Genomic DNA, 19,289 nt, shown 5'->3' on the forward strand with positions numbered 1-19,289 from the left:
TTCAAATAATTATTCAACTAACAGTTATTCCAATACTTTGTATCCATTTTATATTTTATTCCTTTTAGCCTTTGTGGCCAGTATGGTAGGTATAATGCACTGAACAGAAAAACAGACAGAACTAATCTGGGCAGCACGCATTCCATGATTCCAAGTCTCACACACCCAGCATGGAAAAGCAGTATTTATATGGAGAGCAAAACAAAGTGACTTATTGAATTTGAGATGAATGGGACAGAAGATTGGTCCCCTTGCTTATTCTTACACTACTGGCTGATCCCTGGATTGTGTGGTACAGACAGAAGTGACCCATAGCTTGTCAGTCTGGCTACCTATACTGTTAAGTCTAGCCTAGAATTTCTAGGTCAATAGGAAGCTGAAGATGAGTTTAAGACTTGCTTTGATCTCTCACCATGATATTTGCCTGACCTGTGCAATAAGTTTTCCAGTAGTAATAAATCTCAGGCTCCTCCAGTACCAGCAATCATAGTAAGTTTCCTTTAGTCCACCTGGTGAGTTGTGACCCACAACTAGGTCATGTCACAACCTAAGGTGGAACACACCAGCAATGTCAGCATCTTTTTCCTTTTTTTTTTAGTCAAATCCTTTTGGAAGAAGAGAAAAAAGAAAGGTTACGTCAGTGCTGTTGCATTCAGGTCCTGCTTGTGAGCTTTATGTAGGCACCTGGTTGGCTGCTGTGAGAACAGGATGCGGGACTAGATGGCCTGATTCAGCACAGCTGTCATTAAGTTCTTATGCTATTGAAAACAAATTTTGTAGGACAGAGAGGGCAAGGGTTGAAATAGGACATCTCATCCACTTAACCTTTATAAATTACTTTGTTGGACTGCTTTACTATCCCCTTTTATGGAATTGCATCAAACATATATGCTTGAAATAAAATTCTACTTGTTTTAATACTAAGAGTTGTGGTTTATTGTCTGCTGTGGGAGTGGATATTAAGCTCCCACTTGAATAGACAGATCAAGAGTACCTGATCTGCGAAAGCAGCACCATACATTTAGAGATGACACATTCCAAGTAAATAAAATTGTGACATAGCAAAAAAAAAACCCACCAAACATTTTAAATTATGTCATTCTTTGTTACATTACAATAAACAAATGATACACAAACAACACACACTCCCCTGATTTCAGAAATGTCTTTTTCTTTTCAAAGTAGCATCCGCTTCTTCACATTTTCCCTTTTTTAACCATGAATTATGTATTTTGAGGACAGCAACAGGAACTTGCCCTCAAAGGGAACGAGTACAGGAAGGCCTCAACATGGCAGCTCCTAGCCTGTGGTACGAAGGAAAGAGAGAACTCTTGCCCCTCACAAAGATGGCCGCTCTGTAAAAAAAATAGAAAAAGGAGGGGGAATACTCTCCTCGCCCTTCACAAAGAAGGCTGCTGTGGGAAGGGCAGGGGAGCTCAGCAGGGAGGCTGGGCAATGAAGAGGCGCGTTACTGCGGGTTGCCAGGGCAACAGCCAACGGCGTGCGCGGATGGTTCCTGGTGGGCGGTTGCCCTGGGTGGTGGGTGTGAGGGAAGCCTGGCATAACTGACGGAGCGAAAGGAGAGGAGGGAGGAGGAGGCGGCGGCGGCCGATGGGGGGAGACCGAAGGGGTGTGGGGCTGGTGGCAGCTGCGGAGAAGCTCGGAGCGCAGGTGAGGGGCGCGGCCGTCGGGGATGCCGCCCAGAAGGGCTGAGGGGAAGCGGTGCCTGGGCTGGGAGCCGCTGTGCGAAGGCTGCGGAGGTGGGTGGGCTACGAGGGCTTTGGGGTGCCGCGGCGGACGAGAGCGCCCACAAGGGCTGCGTGGCGAAGGGTGGTAGCTGGGGGCTGCCTGCCGCGGGTGCACGAGAGCCAGCTGGGCCCCGCGACCGTGGGTGCCATGCACCGTGCATGACGCCGGCGCTAAAATTTGTGGGTGCCCGGCCCCTTCCTGGGGAATTTTGTGGGTGCTGCTCGGGCACCCAGAGCCCTAGGGAGTTTGGTACCTATGATCGGGTGGCTGGAGTAGCCGGAGTGGCACTAGGGCATGGGCGTGGCTTCGCCGGGCGGCATGGCGTGACTTCAGCATCCTGCAAGGACCCCAATTCAGGGGCGACGCTGTGAGAGTTGGGGGGTTTTGTTTCGTTTGTTTGGCGATTATGATTTTGCACCGTGGTGACTCGGGAGTGTTGAGGCTGCCTGAAAGGCATTTTGCCGCGGCTTGAAGAGCTGGAGCAGAGACATAATAGCGACACACTTCTCTCTTTGTAGCTGCCTTTCTGTTTTAATTGACTCATGCCAGGCTCCCGCTGCCCGGTAAGACGACCTGATGGTTACTGCCAAATTCTGCTGGTTTCCGAGTGGGTTGGGGTGTCCCTCTTCACAGCTTGAGAAACTGTTACACACGCCTGGTTTGCTGCTGCTGCAGAGCAGCTGGGATCGCTCTGCTCCAGCAATCTGTTGTAATTGTTTCCAGGGAAGCAACAGCCATCGCGTGGTCCCTCGGAGACTAGGCGAACCTCATCGCCTCCTCTGTAGCCCTCCAGCCAGCGTTGGTCATTAACAAGAAAATTCTTAAGTATATCTTGCCTTCCAAACGTGAACAGATTAAAGTTGTATTTTCATAAGGATGACTTTTTGCTCCAGTTATTTTGTTGGTTTGAGTGTCTTGGTAATTTGTGGTAAAAAGAGTAGTGATTATTTACATCTTGACATTTAATGCACCTTGAACCTCTTATATCTTCTTCTGTCTCCTGGACTTGTAACAGGTTAACTGCACTATTACATGACTATTACAAGTCTAAGGCTAGCCTCAAATCTGGGCTCCGATTGTAGTGATGCTAGTTTCCCTGCTGTTCTACTACAGCAGCAGTTTGGTAGGTGAGCACTACCATGTATCGATTTGCTATCATTCACTGTAGACTTTGAAAATAAATTAACCATTCTTTATTTCCAGAACTAGGTGCTAGTCCATTGGGTCTAATGGGGCACTGCCCCACCAACCTCTATCTGCCCTCAGCCAGGTCCCACCTGCCTGCCTTCCTACTTACCACCTGTACAGGGTCATCAGCTTCCTCCTCCCTGGTCTCAGTGTTGCCCCTGTAGTATTCAGCAGGGAGGAGGATGGGGACAAAACTAAAATTAGCTGACTCTAGATTCCACCTATCTGCTGCCCCTGCTAGGGAAGGGTGTTTCTATTTGGAGAGGTCTGGGTTCTAGCGCTGCAGCATCTCCCTTTTCATCTAAAATCAAACGTAAGTTTTACTCAATGAAATTAACCGAAAGACCCAATGAAATTAATGAACATGACTAAGTTGAGTCTATTAACTTCAATGTACCAACTCTGAGTAAACCCAAGTTGAATACCACCCCTATTTGCTGTCTCCCAAAAGGTAGGCATTATCTTAGGTGGTTGCCTTTCTGTCTTCCAGTAATACAAATTACACATGTTTCCCGTTTCTCATTGCTTTCCTCTTTCCCACAGAGCTTCCAGGCAGCTCATGTCATTGCCTGCTGTGAGCTCATTGATGTAGTGTACATCCTTCCTTGCTCAAGGGGCTCCTTTCTCTTTCGCTTGCCAGTTGTATATTCCAATTACAAAGATGCTGATATACAGCTGTTTTGTCCATTGTTCTGAATGTTGTCTGTGTGGAGTCCTCAGAGTTATGATTTGGTTGAAATTGATAGGCAACACTTTTGATTTAAGACTAGCTCTATACAATATGGAATTCATTGCCACAGGATTCTGTAATGCCCACTAGCTTGCATGCCTCTAAAGAAATAAAAAGAAAGAAAGAAAGGTTCTGTCTGTTTGGGTTTACAATGTATGATAGCCAGCAGCACAACCTCCAATGTTTCAAAATTTCACGTCTTCCTGAAGGAGGAGGGGTGTGGTTTGGGAATTCTCATCGATCCAGCTCTGTCTCTGGAGGTGCAGGTGTCTGCAGGTCAGTAGTGCCATTCCTGTACCAGGATACCTTGACCACAGTTGTCCAATGCATTGGTAATGTCACAGCTAGATTACTGCAGTGCATTCTATGTGGGGCTACCCTTGGGGTTGCTTCAGAGGCTGCAGCTGAGGCATAATGAGACAGCTAGATTGCTGGGGCAAACTACCACCTCCATATAACTCCCTATTGTGCAATTTGCTTTGGATGCCAGTCTGCTGTTGAACCAAGTTCAAGGTATTGCTTCTTATGTACAAGGCCCTATGTGTCTCAGGACCAGGTTACTTGAGCAACCACCTCATCCCTTACACACCCAGTAGGTTGCTGTGGTCGGTGAAAGGTCTTCTGTAAGTTCGAAAGATTTCAGAAGCCTGCTGCGCCGTAACTCAGATCAGGGTTTTTAGGGCTTTGAGATTGTTGTTTAGATGAAGATTAATAAATCAAGGATGATAATAATAATAACAATGTCATTTTATATATTTCTTACTTTATTTCATAAAATTTATTCACCACTTGATTGCAAAAAAACCAAAACAAAAACCACCCTCAAGGCAGTTTAGAACAACATGGTAATTATTTTATTATTCAGCCCCTCCCCTTCCCTTGATCTGCCCTTGAAAGCTCCTTACATTTTTCTAAATGTAACTTGTCTTCCTGGACAGAGCCAAGTGTAGATGGATTTGAACAGTAAACTTTCCTTCTGGCTATCCTTGCTTAGCCTGGCACAAAGGTTTCTGCCCTTGCCAAGCCATGGAGAGTTCTAGGCGGGTGTTTGGAATACTAAGCAGGGAATTCAACATGTAGGTTCTGCTAGTTGCTTTAGGATCTGTCAAACAGTAAATAAATGGGGGAGATGACATACATTAAAATACGCACCATCCATCCGCATGTAGTAAACATGTAGTACAAAGGGGCCTGGGCACTTTGCAGTTCTACTAGTCTCTTGCTGATAGTAGGAGATAGCAGCGTTTAATGCTGAAAACTGCCTGAATAAGCCTCTGAGATAGGAAGCACCAGGCTGGGTCCCCATCTGGGCTCCACACATGAATGTTTCATGGAGGTAGAGCCCTTTGTGCTGGACCTGCATTTGAGTCTAGTCTGGTGAAAAAAACCCAAGAAGAAATAGCAACATGAGCCATAAGGCTTGAATTTCCTGTGGAAAGAATGGATACGTTTGTCTGGTGGAGGCAGGAAATTGCTCTGTGTGGCACTGATGTGGAGAAATAGGGCAGGAGTCTGCAAAACACATATATGCCAGGTCAGTTCTGGGAGCTGAACTCCTGTGACTTAAGCCTTGTGTGTCCTTCCCTACTAAGGTAGGATACCCTATTTTGGGGCGAACATGTGTTTGAGAGTTTTGCTCCTGCATACTGAGTGTGTTGTGTAGTAGTTAGAGTATCAGACAAGGACTAGGAATACCTAAATTCCAATCTTGGCTCAGCCCATGAAACTCATTGGGTGACTTCAGCCCATTAATTTCTCTCTCTCTCTCTCTCTCTCTCTCTCTCTCTCTCTCTCTCTGTTTAACCTACCTTACAGGATTGTTGTGAGTATTCAGAAGGGGGGCGGGCAGGAGACATGCTGTCCGAAGTCCCTTGCAGGAAAGGCGGGATAAAAACTTAGAGTTCCTTATTGGATTGGGGATAACAAAATGGAATTATACTACCTTGTAATAAATATGCCAGTACAGTATAGACTTTTCAGAGTTCATACTGGTGGCCAAGGAAGGAGAGTCCACAACCTCCCTAGGGAGACCATTCCACTGTCAAACAGCTCTTACTGTCAGAAGGTTTTTCACATGCATGTTGCTCATACTGCATGGATCCAAAACTGGTGGATTTGGCTTTCCTGTCTCCTCAGCTTGCTGTACTTCTCCCTAGTTTCTGAAGTGCTCTTCCTCCCCATGGGCATCTTATCCTGCTTTCAAACTCCTGCATCTTCTCTTGCAGCTGTTGTCTTGCCTTCTTGAAAGCTGGCACCATGACCTTGACCAAGGGCTCCTTCACCTACTCCAGCGGGGAGGAATATTGTGGGGAGTGGAAGGAAGGTGAGTGAGGCTGGCCAAGTGCAGAGTGGGGTCCCCTCATTGAGCCAAGTACAGGGGACGGGGTCTGTTCTTGGCGGACTGCATATAACTTCCTCTCTAGGGGCCAAACTGTACATTACATTACCTGTGTGGCTGTGCCTTTAAGTGCAGGGGCCTTTATCTGGACTGGGACCACAGCATGTGGGGAAGGAACTACAGCTCCTTATATCCTGTTGTGGTCCCAACCTCCTCTCCCAGGTAGTGGTCTCTGCTCTTGTCCCACAAGTGCTCCCATCAAGATATGGAGAGAACAAGGAACTCTTCTTGGCCACTGTATCCCATTGGCTGGCAGTTATGTGTGGTGGTGGATGGCAAAACTTGTTCTTTGGGAACATGCATGTGATACATCGGAGACTCTGAGATCCTTCACTGGCTGCACAATCAAACTTAGCAACCTTGAGGTCCACAAAGCCCTTTAGGAAAGGTATTGTGTCTGCACTGTGAGTCTCTGTATGAATGCATACTAAGCTCCGGCATGCCTTGTGGATGGTAGAAGGAACAAGCAACAGCAGGGGTCTGTTACATTCTTTCTCTGTAAGACATATTAGCCAGCATGACCTCTACCACTGCCCACATCCTATTCCTTTTGTCCCTTTTTTGAAATTAAAAGTGCCACCATAGATTTCATTGATTTGTTGCTTAATGGGCACCATGGTTCCCTTTTTGACAACTGACAAAAGAGCAATACTGCTTGTTCTCCCTGCCTAGGGCGCCGGCATGGTGTTGGGCAGTTGACATTTGCTGATGGCAGCATTTACCTGGGACACTTTGAGAATGGTCTCTTCAATGGCTGTGGGGTGCTCACTTTTGCAGATGGCTCCAGGTGGGTACAGGGCTGGGGGCACACACTGTTCTAGGCTTGCATTTGGTGCATGTGCATGACCTAAGCAGCCCCAAGAAAATAAGAGTAAAAGAGTGCTCTGTGGAGCAGGCTGCTCTGCTGTGTTGTTGAACTTGGAAGAATGTCTATGCCTTGCTATGCCTAGCATGAAGACCTTTTTGTATGTGAGCATGCCTCTGTGATTCAGAACCATAAGCAAGCACTTCTTTGTCTTGGCTGTGACACCATCCTCATCCTAGGTTCTCTGTAGTCACTGCGATTACTACAGACTCATGTTTAAAGAGCTCCTTAGTGATGCCTCTTTGGCTCTTTGCCTTCTGTCCAGAATACTGTGTTCCTCCTGGTGTTTTCAGTTTTTGGCTGTATGCCATAGTACGTTATCCTTACACAATCCTATTATTGACGCAGGTATGAAGGGGAGTTTGTACAGGGAAAATTCAACGGCGTTGGAGTCTTCACACGGTATGACAACATGACCTTTGAGGGAGAATTCAAGGGTGGACGTGTTGATGGCTTTGGTGAGTACTGCAAACTCCTTGTTTAGAGTAGCCAAGCAGCAACACTGATTTTCTAGGGCTAAATCTATTTTGGAAGGACGGCTGCAGTGTGGGATGGGGAGAAGTGAGAACTGGGCAAACACTATCCTCCAAAGCACAGTATAGGCTGACATATACCCCAGTGCCTCGTCTTGATTCACAGCTCTGCATTCTCAGCTCTCCTGAGCTGAAGTCTTGCAAGTCTGATCCTCCGCCTTGAGACCTGCTGAATAATAAAATTTTGTTTTCTTCCAAAGGGCTTCTGACTTTTCCTGATGGCTCTCACGGAATCCCCCGCAATGAAGGTTTCTTTGAGAACAACAAACTCTTGCGACGAGAGAAGTGCCAGGCAGTGGTCCAGCGTGCTCAGAGTGCCTCTAAATTGGCGCATGGCCTCACAGCATGATGGGTGCAAGCTCTAAAGCACCCCACCCCAGGACTCTCCCATGAAACTGCAGCTCAGCCTGGGGGTTGGCAGGAGTGTGGAGTGCAGGAGTCACAGAGACAGACACCATCTCTAGGAGGCAGATGATCCCAAATCAGCCCTGATCAGGTGGGCAGCCTACCTGAGTCACTTCCTTAAAACAGCCTGGCCCCCATAGTGTAATCCGGTGCCAAACCTCAACTTATAGAGCCACTGTCCCCTGCCAAACAGAGAGTCTGTCACTCCTGAGGCTGTGGCATTCCTTTGTCAAGAGCATTCTCCATAGGACAGTCTTCTAGTGCCCCATTTGTGGTGAGAACAGCGGGGGGAGGGAGTGCTCCCACCACCACCTTAAAGGCACAAGGAGTGACTAATGCTTAGACATCATTTTACCTTTTTCTTAGCTTGAGACTAGTGCAGCTGAGAGTTCATGAGATTAGATGGGTTGGTCTTCAGTGTTCAAGGGAGAAGTTGGAACTTGCTTTTAGCACAGCTTCCTGTCGCCCTCCACAGCCCTAAACCTCTGGTTCTCTCTCATGTCGCTTCAATGGGGTTCTTCGTTCCTTTTATTTATTTATTTATTTTTAATGCAAAAATGGAAAATTTATATACTGCAGAATTCTAGACCTTCTGAATGTGCCTTTCCCCGATGTTGTACATCAGCCCAAAGAAGGAGACCTGAGCTGCAATGCCTGCCATCCTTTAGGCCCTAGAGTATATCTGGGACACACTGCCACTGCTTTCTGATGCTTTATCCACTTGGGCCATTCTCACTGTGAGTATTTGGGTTGCCTCTTGGGTGAAAGTCAGCTTTTCTCCCTTATATAAGGTCTGTGCTCCTTGACGCGGAGGGAGAGATCTTCCAGAGCTGTTGCATGGCATCCATGCACCATAGTGCCATAGACACAGGGCTGCGTGTATTCTGCCCTTCAAAATGACAATTCTGTACAAAGAAAAGCTGGATTCTGCAACATGTATAAATTACGCAGAAACAATTGGCATATAATTATTTATTTTGCATGATTTCTGCTTTTGCTAGTAATAGGAAAAGGCAAAAGTGCTTTGGAGAGCACTAATGCCGTATCTCTTGAACACTTTTGCACCCCTCTCTTCCAGTTTCTCAGATTTTATCAGGCATTGCCTGAATGCTTTAAAGCCTATGTTTTGCTGCCTTAATGGCTAGAAATTTGCTTTAAAATATACAACCGAGTCTCATGATGCTGACTGCTGTGTCCAATATTGTTGAATGCAGTCACAGAGAAATGACATACACACAGCCCTGTAGATACCCAAAAGAAGTGGTGTCCATCCCCATTTTGTCCACTAGGTCCAAAGAGGTGGTTGCACTGAGATCTGGTAATGCTGTGTAGCTCTTTAGGAGCATTTTGGTAGGGGAAGTAAGTGAGCACTGGAGCCTTCAAAAACTAGAGAGTGCGCAGGGCATCCCTAATACATTTGCATGCTAAGCTGGGGCAATGACATGGAAGAAAAGAAACAGCTCCTGGGAGGGTCCTCGCAGGCTGAATGGAAATATAGGGCTGGGCTAGCAGAAGGGGAAAGCTAGCTGTGGGATATCAGCCTGTGAAATTATGGGCTGGGGGGGTTGAGTTGGGACTGAGTGGCCTTTGAAGAGCGACTTAGTTTCTACCCAGCCACTTTGTGTTTCTGTGCACTGAAAGTAAACATGGGATTGTTTTGAGATTGGGGGGTGTTCTTAGCCAAGCATTGACCTGCGTGGTGTGTGTCCCTAAGTGCCATGCTGGAGCCTCTTGTTACCAGCCCACCTCCACACTGAATGTCTGTGTGTCAATGCCACCCTCGTGCCTTTTGTGTCTCTGCCCATGTAAGGGCCTTGGCCAAATAAAGAGTTGCTGAATCTCTGCCTCCATGTCTTTTTTCCCCTATTGGAAGGATGTAACATATCAGCAAGGATGGGCTGTGTGCATGCTGTAATAGCCTTTCTAATCATCTTTATGTGGGGAATACAGCAGCAGGCACACTCAGCTCTGTATGCTGCTTTTGTTTTGTGCAGACAATCCATGCTTCCCTCCTTTGGTTCAGTGCACAGCTCTGGCCTGAAATTGTGCTGGTTTCACCATCTATTCAGTCACTCTATTTCCCCTTTGCAAGCAGAGTGTACCATTACTGAGATAGTAGACGGGGCAAAGCATTTTTACCTGGAAAACATACTTTTCTAAAGATTAATTCCACCCCATGCTATCTTTGTCATTGAGGGCAAGAGACTCAGCCCCAGGAAGCAGTATCTTGCAAATAAAGCATCTTCCCTGTTAAAAGGTGCTTTCTAGTTGGTGAGCTAACACCAGTCAGTACCATGAATCTATGGATCAAACAAATATGGCTCCACCCTCTTTCATTCTTACACACCTTGTGAATTTGCAGCTGGTCAACATCTACTGACTTATGGAAGTAGGCCATGTAGTCATGCAGCAAACTCCTTTGACATCACCTTGGAAGATTGTACTGATGGGGAATAGGCAGATGAGGCACCTATTTCCTTCCAGAAATTGTTGGACTGCAACTCTGTCCATTGGCAGGCCATGGTAGTTTTAATTTTGCTGGCTCCAGCTGTTATCCAGACCCCCCCCCCCCCCTTGGAAAAGCAAAGGACATGGGGTCTTTTTTCTTTCTCGTCAGCTGGGGGAGCAGGGGGAAGGAAGTCAACCTGAAAGGACAGTGCCTCGGGCACTCAAATGTTAAATGGGCCTCAAATGGACAATTTGATACAATAGATAAGTACCCCAGCTAAGGACAAATTTGGCGATTCCAAGCAGAAAGGGTTAGAACCTCTATGAGAAAAGGAATTCAGAGCTACTGCCATGAAAAGTGCTTACTTGCCCATTTGAAAACCTTTCTGGCATCTTCATTATGCTGTTTCACTTGTGATAATACTTTGGTTTTCAAACATGCCAATGAACAGTGTAAGTTGAATAAGCTGTATTTTAGTATGCTGCAGGATATGAAATTTGAGGCTTAACTGACAATATGCCTGCTGCCCATTTCAAGGTTCCGACCATTGCCTGGAACAGCTTCATCTTTCAGAGCCATCCGTTGGAGCTGAAATCCTGGCGCAGCTCCCTCACTTGTGCCTCACTTAGCGGGAGCAAGGGAGAGCGACAGAAGCCCCCATTTAAACCAAACCATTCCATGGCCTGTTTCAGGCCTGGGACTCCAAACTTGCTTGTTACCTGTGGAAAGAGAAACAGTGTGGGGCACTCAGAACTGCTCTGTGGCCAACAGTGTGGCAGAGGTGTACGTGAACCCCCTTTTCCTACAAGCATCACTCAGCTCTAAGCCTGCAGAAACTGAAGAATTGCACCATCAAGGACTTGTCTGTGGTCACAGAATGTCCAGAACATTAGACATGGGCAAGTGTTATGACCCAGGAATTCCTGTTTGACACTTAATCAATTCAGACAAGGAGGTAATGGTGCAGATCATACTAAGCGTGAACGTTTGAAGTCAACAGTGTATGTGCATTTGAAGAAGTGGTTGGTTAATTCTTAGACTACATGAGGTCTAATAAAGTACTACTAGTACAAGGATATACGGTAAGCTTACAACTTGCGCTCACTTTACTTATGCGATTGCAATCTTACACAGGTGGGGGGAATAAGTTAATACATGGAGAACTGGGGAAACTGTTCTCTGCTCTTCATTTATTTATTTATTTATTTTCCCCACCTGTACACCCAGCAGGTTTTCTTTGCTTATCAAGCTTTGGGAGGGAGGTGCAAGGGCTCCAGAGGATTAGTACTAGAATTACAAGCCCCAGATATGTTTCTGAAATTATTAAATGGAGCCGAAAAGAAACTGCCAAAAAATAAAATAAAAATTCACAGTTGCATATCATGCTTTTGCAAAATCCAGAAGATTGTAGTGTGAATAAGTCACAGGTTTTGCCAAGAAAAATCCAAAGCATGGCTGACGTTCCCAAAATTGTCACAGAAATAAAAATGGAATGCTGAGATGGCTCAGAACACTGACGCTCACGCAGAATAGGATAGGGCAAAGTGGGAGAAATGTAAGACTAAAGGGCAAGCAATAAAACACAATTGCTTGGTCATACGGCTGATCAAGTTTGCAAAGGATGGGGAAGGATAGGACTTGACCCACAGCCTGTGTTCCAGACCATGAGCAACAACTGTATGTTGTTCTGTTGGGAGCTCCACCAAAGCATTACCTCTTTTCCAGTTGGGCCTTTTCCTCCCCATACATTCCCAAGGAAGTGGGGTGTTTCCACTTCTTACGTCCCACTTTCCTCCCGTTTTCTGCCTCTTACCGCAATGTTAGGCTCAATGAGTCGGTGCTGCAGTGCACGGGCCTCATCCCAGCTTCCAGCACAGCACAGTTGCTCAAGCTGACAGACTGGAGAGCCAAGCACGTTGGCAAGGGCACAAATCCCTCCAGCAGCACCTGGAGCAAGGAGCATAGTTCCATCAAAAAAAGAATAGAGCACCTAGGCAGTGAAACAGGCATTTTTGCATGATACACCACTCCCCCAGCATGCTTTCGCTCTCTGCTCATGTCAAACTAGCAAAGCCTGGACCAAATGTTGGGCTTCCTGTAGCAGCTTCCAACTTCTACAAGAAAGAAAGAAAAGGAAGGAAGGAAGATCGATCATACTCTGCTCAAGGGCAACCAAGTTGGAAAATGCTTTTTTAATCTCTTGACAAATGTTATAATGCACACCCTAGGCGACTTTGTAACCCTTCCCCATGTCCTGAAACAGCCAGCCAGCCACTCTCTCCAGAACTGCCCCGTATGGACATCAGCTCCCAATATCACCTACCTACAATGTAACTGGCCAGCAGAAAACCAGCTGATCCTGCCAGTACCTGGAAGTCCTCATGCTGGGTCCTGTGGACAAGCAGTCCGAGGCGGGTGATCTGGCAAGAGAGGGGATCACTTGATAGGGGAGGACAGCAGTAGGCATCCATCAAAATGTGGGGGCAGCAGTTGACGCTGACAATGAAATTGCTGCTCTGCCATTGCTTTATTCATGTCCCCTTTAAGCTACCAGGCAGCTCCTGGTCTTTGAAAGAAGAGTGTCAGCCCCTACAGCAACTCCCCTCTTTTTGCTTCACTAATCTAATGCTCTACCTACAATGGGCGATCACAACATCAAGCAGGGAGGGATGGATGGACTATGCTACTAAGCAAAGGGTGGTAGTCTAAGGTCACGTGGTGCTGTCACGTTAACGCACAGCCTGCCGAATTCCTGGGTAGATGAGAGGCCCACAAAAGTGGTGCTGAACTTGTGGAAAACAGAGATAGTGTAATACCAAAAGGAGGTGAAATACACTGGTAGAGTCACCTCTGAAGGTCTGGGTTCGACAGAGATCACAGCCGCTTTCCAGTCACAAACCTCCTGATGGATTTGTTGGGATAAGCAAATGGAGCTATTTTATTACTGCTGATTCCTTAGCTCCAATGGCAGGATGGACCACAGTTTGAAAGTGTCTGCGTGTGAGTGTTTAAGCGTTTAGGGTTATTAAAGAGAGCACAAAATCTTCGCATCAGTTTGGAGGGGATCCAAATTTTTGGGGTTACACATTAACGAAGCTAATGAAAAGTAAGAGTGTGAGGAAAATGCCACCTGGCCGTATCCTGACGTGGAAAACAGCCTTAAGCTGTGGGAAATGATTACTTCAAAGTTAATCTTTCCGTATTCTAGGAGGAGGGGGCCTGCTGGCAGGTCCACAAATCCCCCTGTGAGCCATTAGCTTGCTTAAGAGGGCCAATACTGACAGGCCCTCCAACTCAGATTCTTGCCAGCACCCCAAGATGAAATCGCAACCCACTTTGTCTCAGCACCCGGCCTTCCCCCCTTCACTCACATTGCCACCACTGTCCTTGATCCCCACAATGTTGGGGTGCTGTGCTAGGCTGAGCACCACATCGGTGGGCAGCTCCAGATTCGTATTGGCCGGGACGCTGTAGAGTATCACAGGGATTGGAGATGCTTCAGCTACCTGAGGACACAAAATAGCATGATCGTGGCACATGGGGAAACCCACATGCAGACCGCGAGAAGCCTCCACACAGCAGGTTACCCTTCAAAGACTAGTTCACATGCTTCCTTTCACACAGTAAAATCCATGTCAACCCCAGTCATCCCTTTGCTGTGGTAGATCTTGTATAGATACACTTACTGTGTGTGCTGTTACACTTACTAGCCAATGTTTTCACTGGGACTGGACAGGTCTGGGTTTTTTAAATTCTCAGTGTGAAGCGATACAACAAACCTGCGGCCATGCAGATGACGCAGGACTACAACTCCCATCATCCCTGACTCTTGGGCCATGCTGGCTGGGGATGATGGGAGTTGTAGTGGCGACATAGGTTTCATCATCCCTACAACAAAATGCTCATTTTTCTGGACTATCTTTCTCCACTCTTCCAACACAGCAATGTTCAACAAGACTTGCAGCCCTAATATGGCAGCCAATGGCTCCCAGGCAGTCCTAAGCGTCTGCCAGCATCTTTTGACTTGGGGAACCATTTAACTCTTTTCAGTACCTGCTAAAAACATTCTTGTTTAGACAAGTCTACCCAGGTGCTTAGAAAGGTGAGGTAATTTTAATCTGCTTTAGTATTTTAACTCTTGTATGTTTTAAAGCATAGCTGTAAACCTTTCCTTTAAAAAAAAAAAATCTTTTTGGAAACTGATTTTTTTGTTTTTTACAATCAAGCGGTGTATAAATTTTTATGAAATAAATAAATAACTTCTCATACACAAGCTAAATAACTAGTACTCAAAGGTCAGTCTCATTCCAAGGAAGAACATCGTGATAATGAAAGGGAACAGGACCTGGAAGAAGCAAGTCAAGTGTTTATTCATTCTGATTTATGGGTACCCTGCTCAGTAGCTGTGGTGATACAGCACATGTTTCATACTACACCGAACCCTGCAAATGAATCATCACTGATCTGAATTAGACACAATGATTATTTAATATACAGATCTTTGTTCTAAAATTCAAGGTAGCTAGAGACCAAATGCACTCTCTTTTCAAACCCACATCTTTTACTTTCTCAAATAAGCTTTTTACTTTCTGAATAAATACTTTTTAACCCAGGCAAACACTGGTGCCTGCAATAAAAACCCTAAGCACCTTAGGGAGAAGTTGCACTTGAATTCAGAATTCAAGGTATTTATTTTAATTGCATTTCTACTGAAAATCCACTCATGCCTGCAACATCAACCAACCTCTAATACAAGCTACCACCATCTTGGTACCATCTCAGCCTTCCCCCCAGTCCCTGCGGCTCTGACCAGGGAGATGCCTGCGCCCCATCCTTCACCTGTTTGTAATGATGAATCAAGGCTGCACTGGTCATGCTTCCCCGGAAGTAACAAGGCGTCACCACGAGGGCAGCGTCTGCGCCCTTATCAGCCATTTGTGCTGTCATCTCAATGGTGCCCCGAGTTGCTAAAGGAAGGAGGACAAAGAGGATAAATGGACAAAAATAATAAAAGGGTTTTAAGAGGCCTGTGGGACCAAAGAATGGGCTCAGTGAGATTAAGAGGCTCCAAGAACCAGAGATGGAAGCAGGGGATAGAAAGTGCCTATATAAGATCATTGCTCAGCTCTAGCATCTTAATTCAGGATGTGGTGCAGCTGGAGAATGGCATCCTCTGGCCCCATCCCCTGCATGCTGCTCACATTCACATCCGGTCCCAGCCAGCAGGAGCTTATCCTTGGGCATAGCTTGGCGCACACGTCTCACCACTTCCAGGCGTTCTTGTTGAGTCAGGTAGGGAAATTCCCCATTGGAACCCTGCACCACAAAACCTGCAAAAAGAGAGAGAGAGTTGGCAGTGGGAACAGCCATTTTCATTTCAAGAGTTTATGTTTTGCTTTTAAACAGAAGGACCCCAAAGAAACAGAGAAACACCAAAACCTAAAAACAGTAAAATTGTGTGTGTGTGTGTGTGTGTGTGTGTGTGTGTGAAAGAAGAGGTGCCAGAACTCACCATGAACGTCTCCCTTGTTCTCTTATAATGGCAATGGCACCCAACTGAGTTCTGGCAAGTTCTGGCTGAAAAAAAGCGCTGTGTGTGTGTGTGTGTGTGTGTGTAGATAGTGATATAGCTATATAGCTATATAGAGAGAGATATATAACATGATGAAATGTAAAACAAATGAGCATGAACAAAACAAGCCCAAATAGCAGTAGAAAACAATAAACCAGGAGTGAATAAAACTAGACGAACTAGGAGTGGAGTAGGAACCCTGATGATTTTTTTTTAAAGTGTTAACCTGTAATCTAAACAATAATTGTGCAAAAAAGGACTCCATAAATCTGCTTGGGGAGGGTGCCAACACTGAGGTCTCTCTCCCCAGCTGCTGTACCTCTAATGGCAAGGGCACCCAGAGAAAGTCCCATGCAGCCAATATTAAAATCATGTATTATCCAGCACCCTGGTCCCAGGCTATTTACAGCTTTAAATGTCAACACCCTCATGACAGGGAATTGTGCCTGGAATTTTCCTGGTAGCCAGTGCTGAACTTTTAAAATGGGCAAGGTATGTTCATAGGAACATGTTCCAGGCATCAGTCTAGCTCTTGAAGTGTGCCTCCGGGGGTAAAGTCAAACCACTGGAGAATCACAGCGCCTGCTGTGGCTGCAGAGACTGGTAACTCGTAACTGCTTCCTCCTAGCTGCTGTAATTTGAGCCTATTGAAGATTTGATGAAGTCTTCAAAGACAGCCCCACATCGAGCACATGACAGTAGTCTAACCAGGATGTTATCGGAGCACCAATAGCTGCAGTCTGGTGATCTAAGAGTGGGCTTGGCCACAAAGTCAAGAAGGTGGTAAGTAGCCAACCAAATGAAGACTCCTGTCTCACAGCTATAACAACAGTTGAGTTACAGAAGCTTTCTACTCTTGCCTGCCAAGCCATGTCCAAACCCCCAGGAGAAGAAAATCATGCTGGGCAGCATTACTGACTTCTTCCTGGCAGGGCTCCCCTGCCTTTAGCAGCTGCATTTCAGACAGAAATCCAACAGGTAAGACTATAAAAGCAGGGATGGGGAACTGTCAGCAGCATAGTAACTACACTTGGAAAAGGGCAGTCACTGTAATTGGATAGGTGGTAAACCAAGACCTTTTAGGAAAGAATGCCTGGGCATGTGGAATCCAGGACGTATGGCAGCCGGTTACTGGTAGGGTATCCATGCAAAGTTGTCCTCTGCTAGTGAAGACTAGGATAGCATCATTGGGGGGAGGGGAAAGAAAAATACGCCAAAAATGCAGGTTCCTCCCCCATCTCCAGCAGAGCGGTGGACGAAGGCCAAAGTTCGTGCAGGCAGCCATGTGTGTCTTTGAAGAAATAGCATAGTTGACAATTCAGCTGTGTACCCCTTTCCTATTTACTGGAAAAGGTCCCGGTGGATGAAACAAGTAAATGGAAGGCTTGGTTTTGCTCTGTTAAATTGTCACCACTGGAGAAGTAGCAGTGCTAGCTCTGAAGGGCGTTTCAGCACAGTAGGTGCATCCAGCGCACACACACCCTCCAGCTGGCTGCAAATAACTGTGCCTACAATACAGTGAAACCACTTGCTTATCCATTTTTTCTGCAAAATGTTCTGTGCCTTTATCAGCTTCAGGGCAGAAGGTCTAGCAAGACACGTTGCATTTCTGTGTATCAGATAGCTCTTAAAGGCATTGAGATTTTTTTTGTTTCTCTTTTCAGAGTTATAGAGAAGGTGGCCCTAGTTCACTGTGAATCTGCCTTCCAGGATGCAACAAGACCCCCACAAATCTGTTTGGAGAGGATATTCCAAGAATGGGGTCCTTATCCCTAGCTACCTTATCATTGTATGAAGAGCAATTCCTTTCAAAGAGCTACACTTTGCAGAGTTCCCCCATGAAGAGGGATTTGTCTTAAACCATTCTGGAAATACAGTGGTACCTCGGGTTAAGAACATAATTTGTTCTGGAGGTCCGTTCTTAACCTGAAACTATTCTTAACCTGAGGTACCACTTTAGCTAATGGGACCTTTCACTGCTGCCACGCGATTTCTGTTCTCATCCTGAAGCAAAGTTCTTAACCCGAGGTACTATTTTCTGGGTTAGCGGAGTCTGTAACCTGAAGCGTCTGTAACCCAAGGTACCACTGTAGTAGCTCTGGGAGGAGAACAGGGGTCTCCTAAGTACTCTTAGGAAGACCTGCACAGCCATTGGGTAGGGTGAGGTCACTGCCTCAGGCAGTGAAAGCCCCGAGGCAGCATCTTTGTGGGTCTGTCCCACCACCATCCGTCAGTGAAGTGGCACCAACACCAGTGCAGACTTTGGAGGAGACTGCACAGATTTCAGGCAAGATCTCGCTGAAATTGTGTGAGATCTCATACAATTTGTGCCAGATCTTGCTGGAAATTGGCACGGCTTTGCCCAAAATCGGTGCCAGTGGGGTAGGGCAGAATGTCTCCTTTCGCCCCAAATGACTAAACGGGAGGCGCTGCCCGTCACTCACTGCACCTCTAGCCAACGACAGCTCTCAGGATTATTTGGGGGGAACGATGACTGTTCCAAGTGGCATCATAGCGCTTTAAATGAATGGTGTGGATGTGTAGTCAACAGCGTTGCCAACGCCCCCGGAACCCCACAGGAACAAACTGCGACCCACATCCGTCTCCAGAAAGTACAAAGTGGCTGCGCCATCCGCCCTCTCCACTCTGTGCTCTGCCCCGCCTGGCGACCCTACCTCGGAAGGGAATCCCGGAGTAGAGGCGCAGGTTCTCCTCCAGCCGGCTGTAATCTACCTCTCCCTGCGAGGTGAACGGGGTGGCCAGGGGCGGGTAGATGCCCCGCAGGTCGAGGCGCCGAGGAGGTGTTGCTGCCGAGGCCCCCGCGGCAAACCTCCTGGGCGCGCTGCCCGCCCCAATCCCCGCGGGGCGCAGGCCAGGGCCTTTCTGCCACTGCAGGCGCAGGAGCCGCGCAGCCACAGCCACCCGCACCATGGCCCTCTCGCGGCGTAGCGCTGCGCCCTGTGGGAGCTGCACAAGGCTTGATCGGGGGCGGGGAGAGTTGGCGAAGTCCGCCCCGTCGGCGTGGGGTGGGAGTCCAAGCAGATCGGCCTCGCCGCACCATGAAACCCTTATCAAACTCGAAGAGAGGAGTGGAAGCGGCTTCGTCAGCTGGATCCTGATAGGAAGCCAAGTCGTATGCCCTGTTCCCAAACTTTGCAGGTGCAGACAGTATGGAGAGTGGAATTGTTCATGACTGCCCCATGCCACCCTGAGCATAAATGCATAATAAGAGGATGTTTGGAGGGGCTCCAAATCCCGCCCCCCCGCCCATCTGCTTTTCTTTCAGCTAGCAAGGGTGAAGGATGGGAGGGGCTGTGGGTTTGTTGGGAATTCTGGTTTTGGTAATTGATCCATCTGTTTGAACGTTTTAGATTCCAAGCCTAAAAATACTTATTAGGGA

General features: G+C 46.9%; 2 protein-coding genes across 4 annotated transcripts; one reads left to right on the plus strand and one right to left on the minus strand.

The window, feature by feature from the left end:
- The first annotated feature begins 1,528 nt into the window (after window positions 1-1,528).
- Window positions 1,529-9,706, plus strand: MORN4 (MORN repeat containing 4). 3 transcript variants are annotated; one of them, XM_081007584.1, is made up of 6 exons: window positions 1,545-1,671; window positions 2,765-2,876; window positions 5,893-5,990; window positions 6,738-6,852; window positions 7,279-7,388; window positions 7,664-9,706. In XM_081007584.1, the coding sequence occupies exons 2-6, from the start codon at window positions 2,782-2,784 to the stop codon at window positions 7,810-7,812; spliced, it is 567 nt and encodes a 188-aa protein (XP_080863710.1). In that variant the 5' UTR covers window positions 1,545-1,671; window positions 2,765-2,781; the 3' UTR covers window positions 7,813-9,706. The 3 variants fall into 3 exon arrangements, with proteins under 3 accessions (XP_080863711.1, XP_080863710.1, XP_080863712.1); XM_081007586.1 differs by having other exon boundaries at window positions 1,549-1,671; window positions 2,765-2,872; XM_081007585.1 differs by lacking the exon at window positions 2,765-2,876 and having other exon boundaries at window positions 1,529-1,671.
- Window positions 9,707-10,770: 1,064 nt separating this feature from the next.
- Window positions 10,771-18,837, minus strand: HOGA1 (4-hydroxy-2-oxoglutarate aldolase 1). The gene is made up of 7 exons (XM_081007579.1): window positions 18,565-18,837; window positions 15,519-15,647; window positions 15,157-15,284; window positions 13,689-13,823; window positions 12,641-12,737; window positions 12,131-12,264; window positions 10,771-11,036 (listed from the first exon to the last, which is right to left on the minus strand). The coding sequence occupies exons 1-7, from the start codon at window positions 18,818-18,820 to the stop codon at window positions 10,887-10,889; spliced, it is 1,029 nt and encodes a 342-aa protein (XP_080863705.1). The 5' UTR covers window positions 18,821-18,837; the 3' UTR covers window positions 10,771-10,886.
- Window positions 18,838-19,289: the final 452 nt, after the last annotated feature.

Source organism: Podarcis pityusensis (assembly GCF_964106645.2).
Source record: "Podarcis pityusensis genome assembly, chromosome: 5".
Classification (NCBI taxonomy): Eukaryota; Metazoa; Chordata; class Lepidosauria; order Squamata; family Lacertidae; genus Podarcis; species Podarcis pityusensis.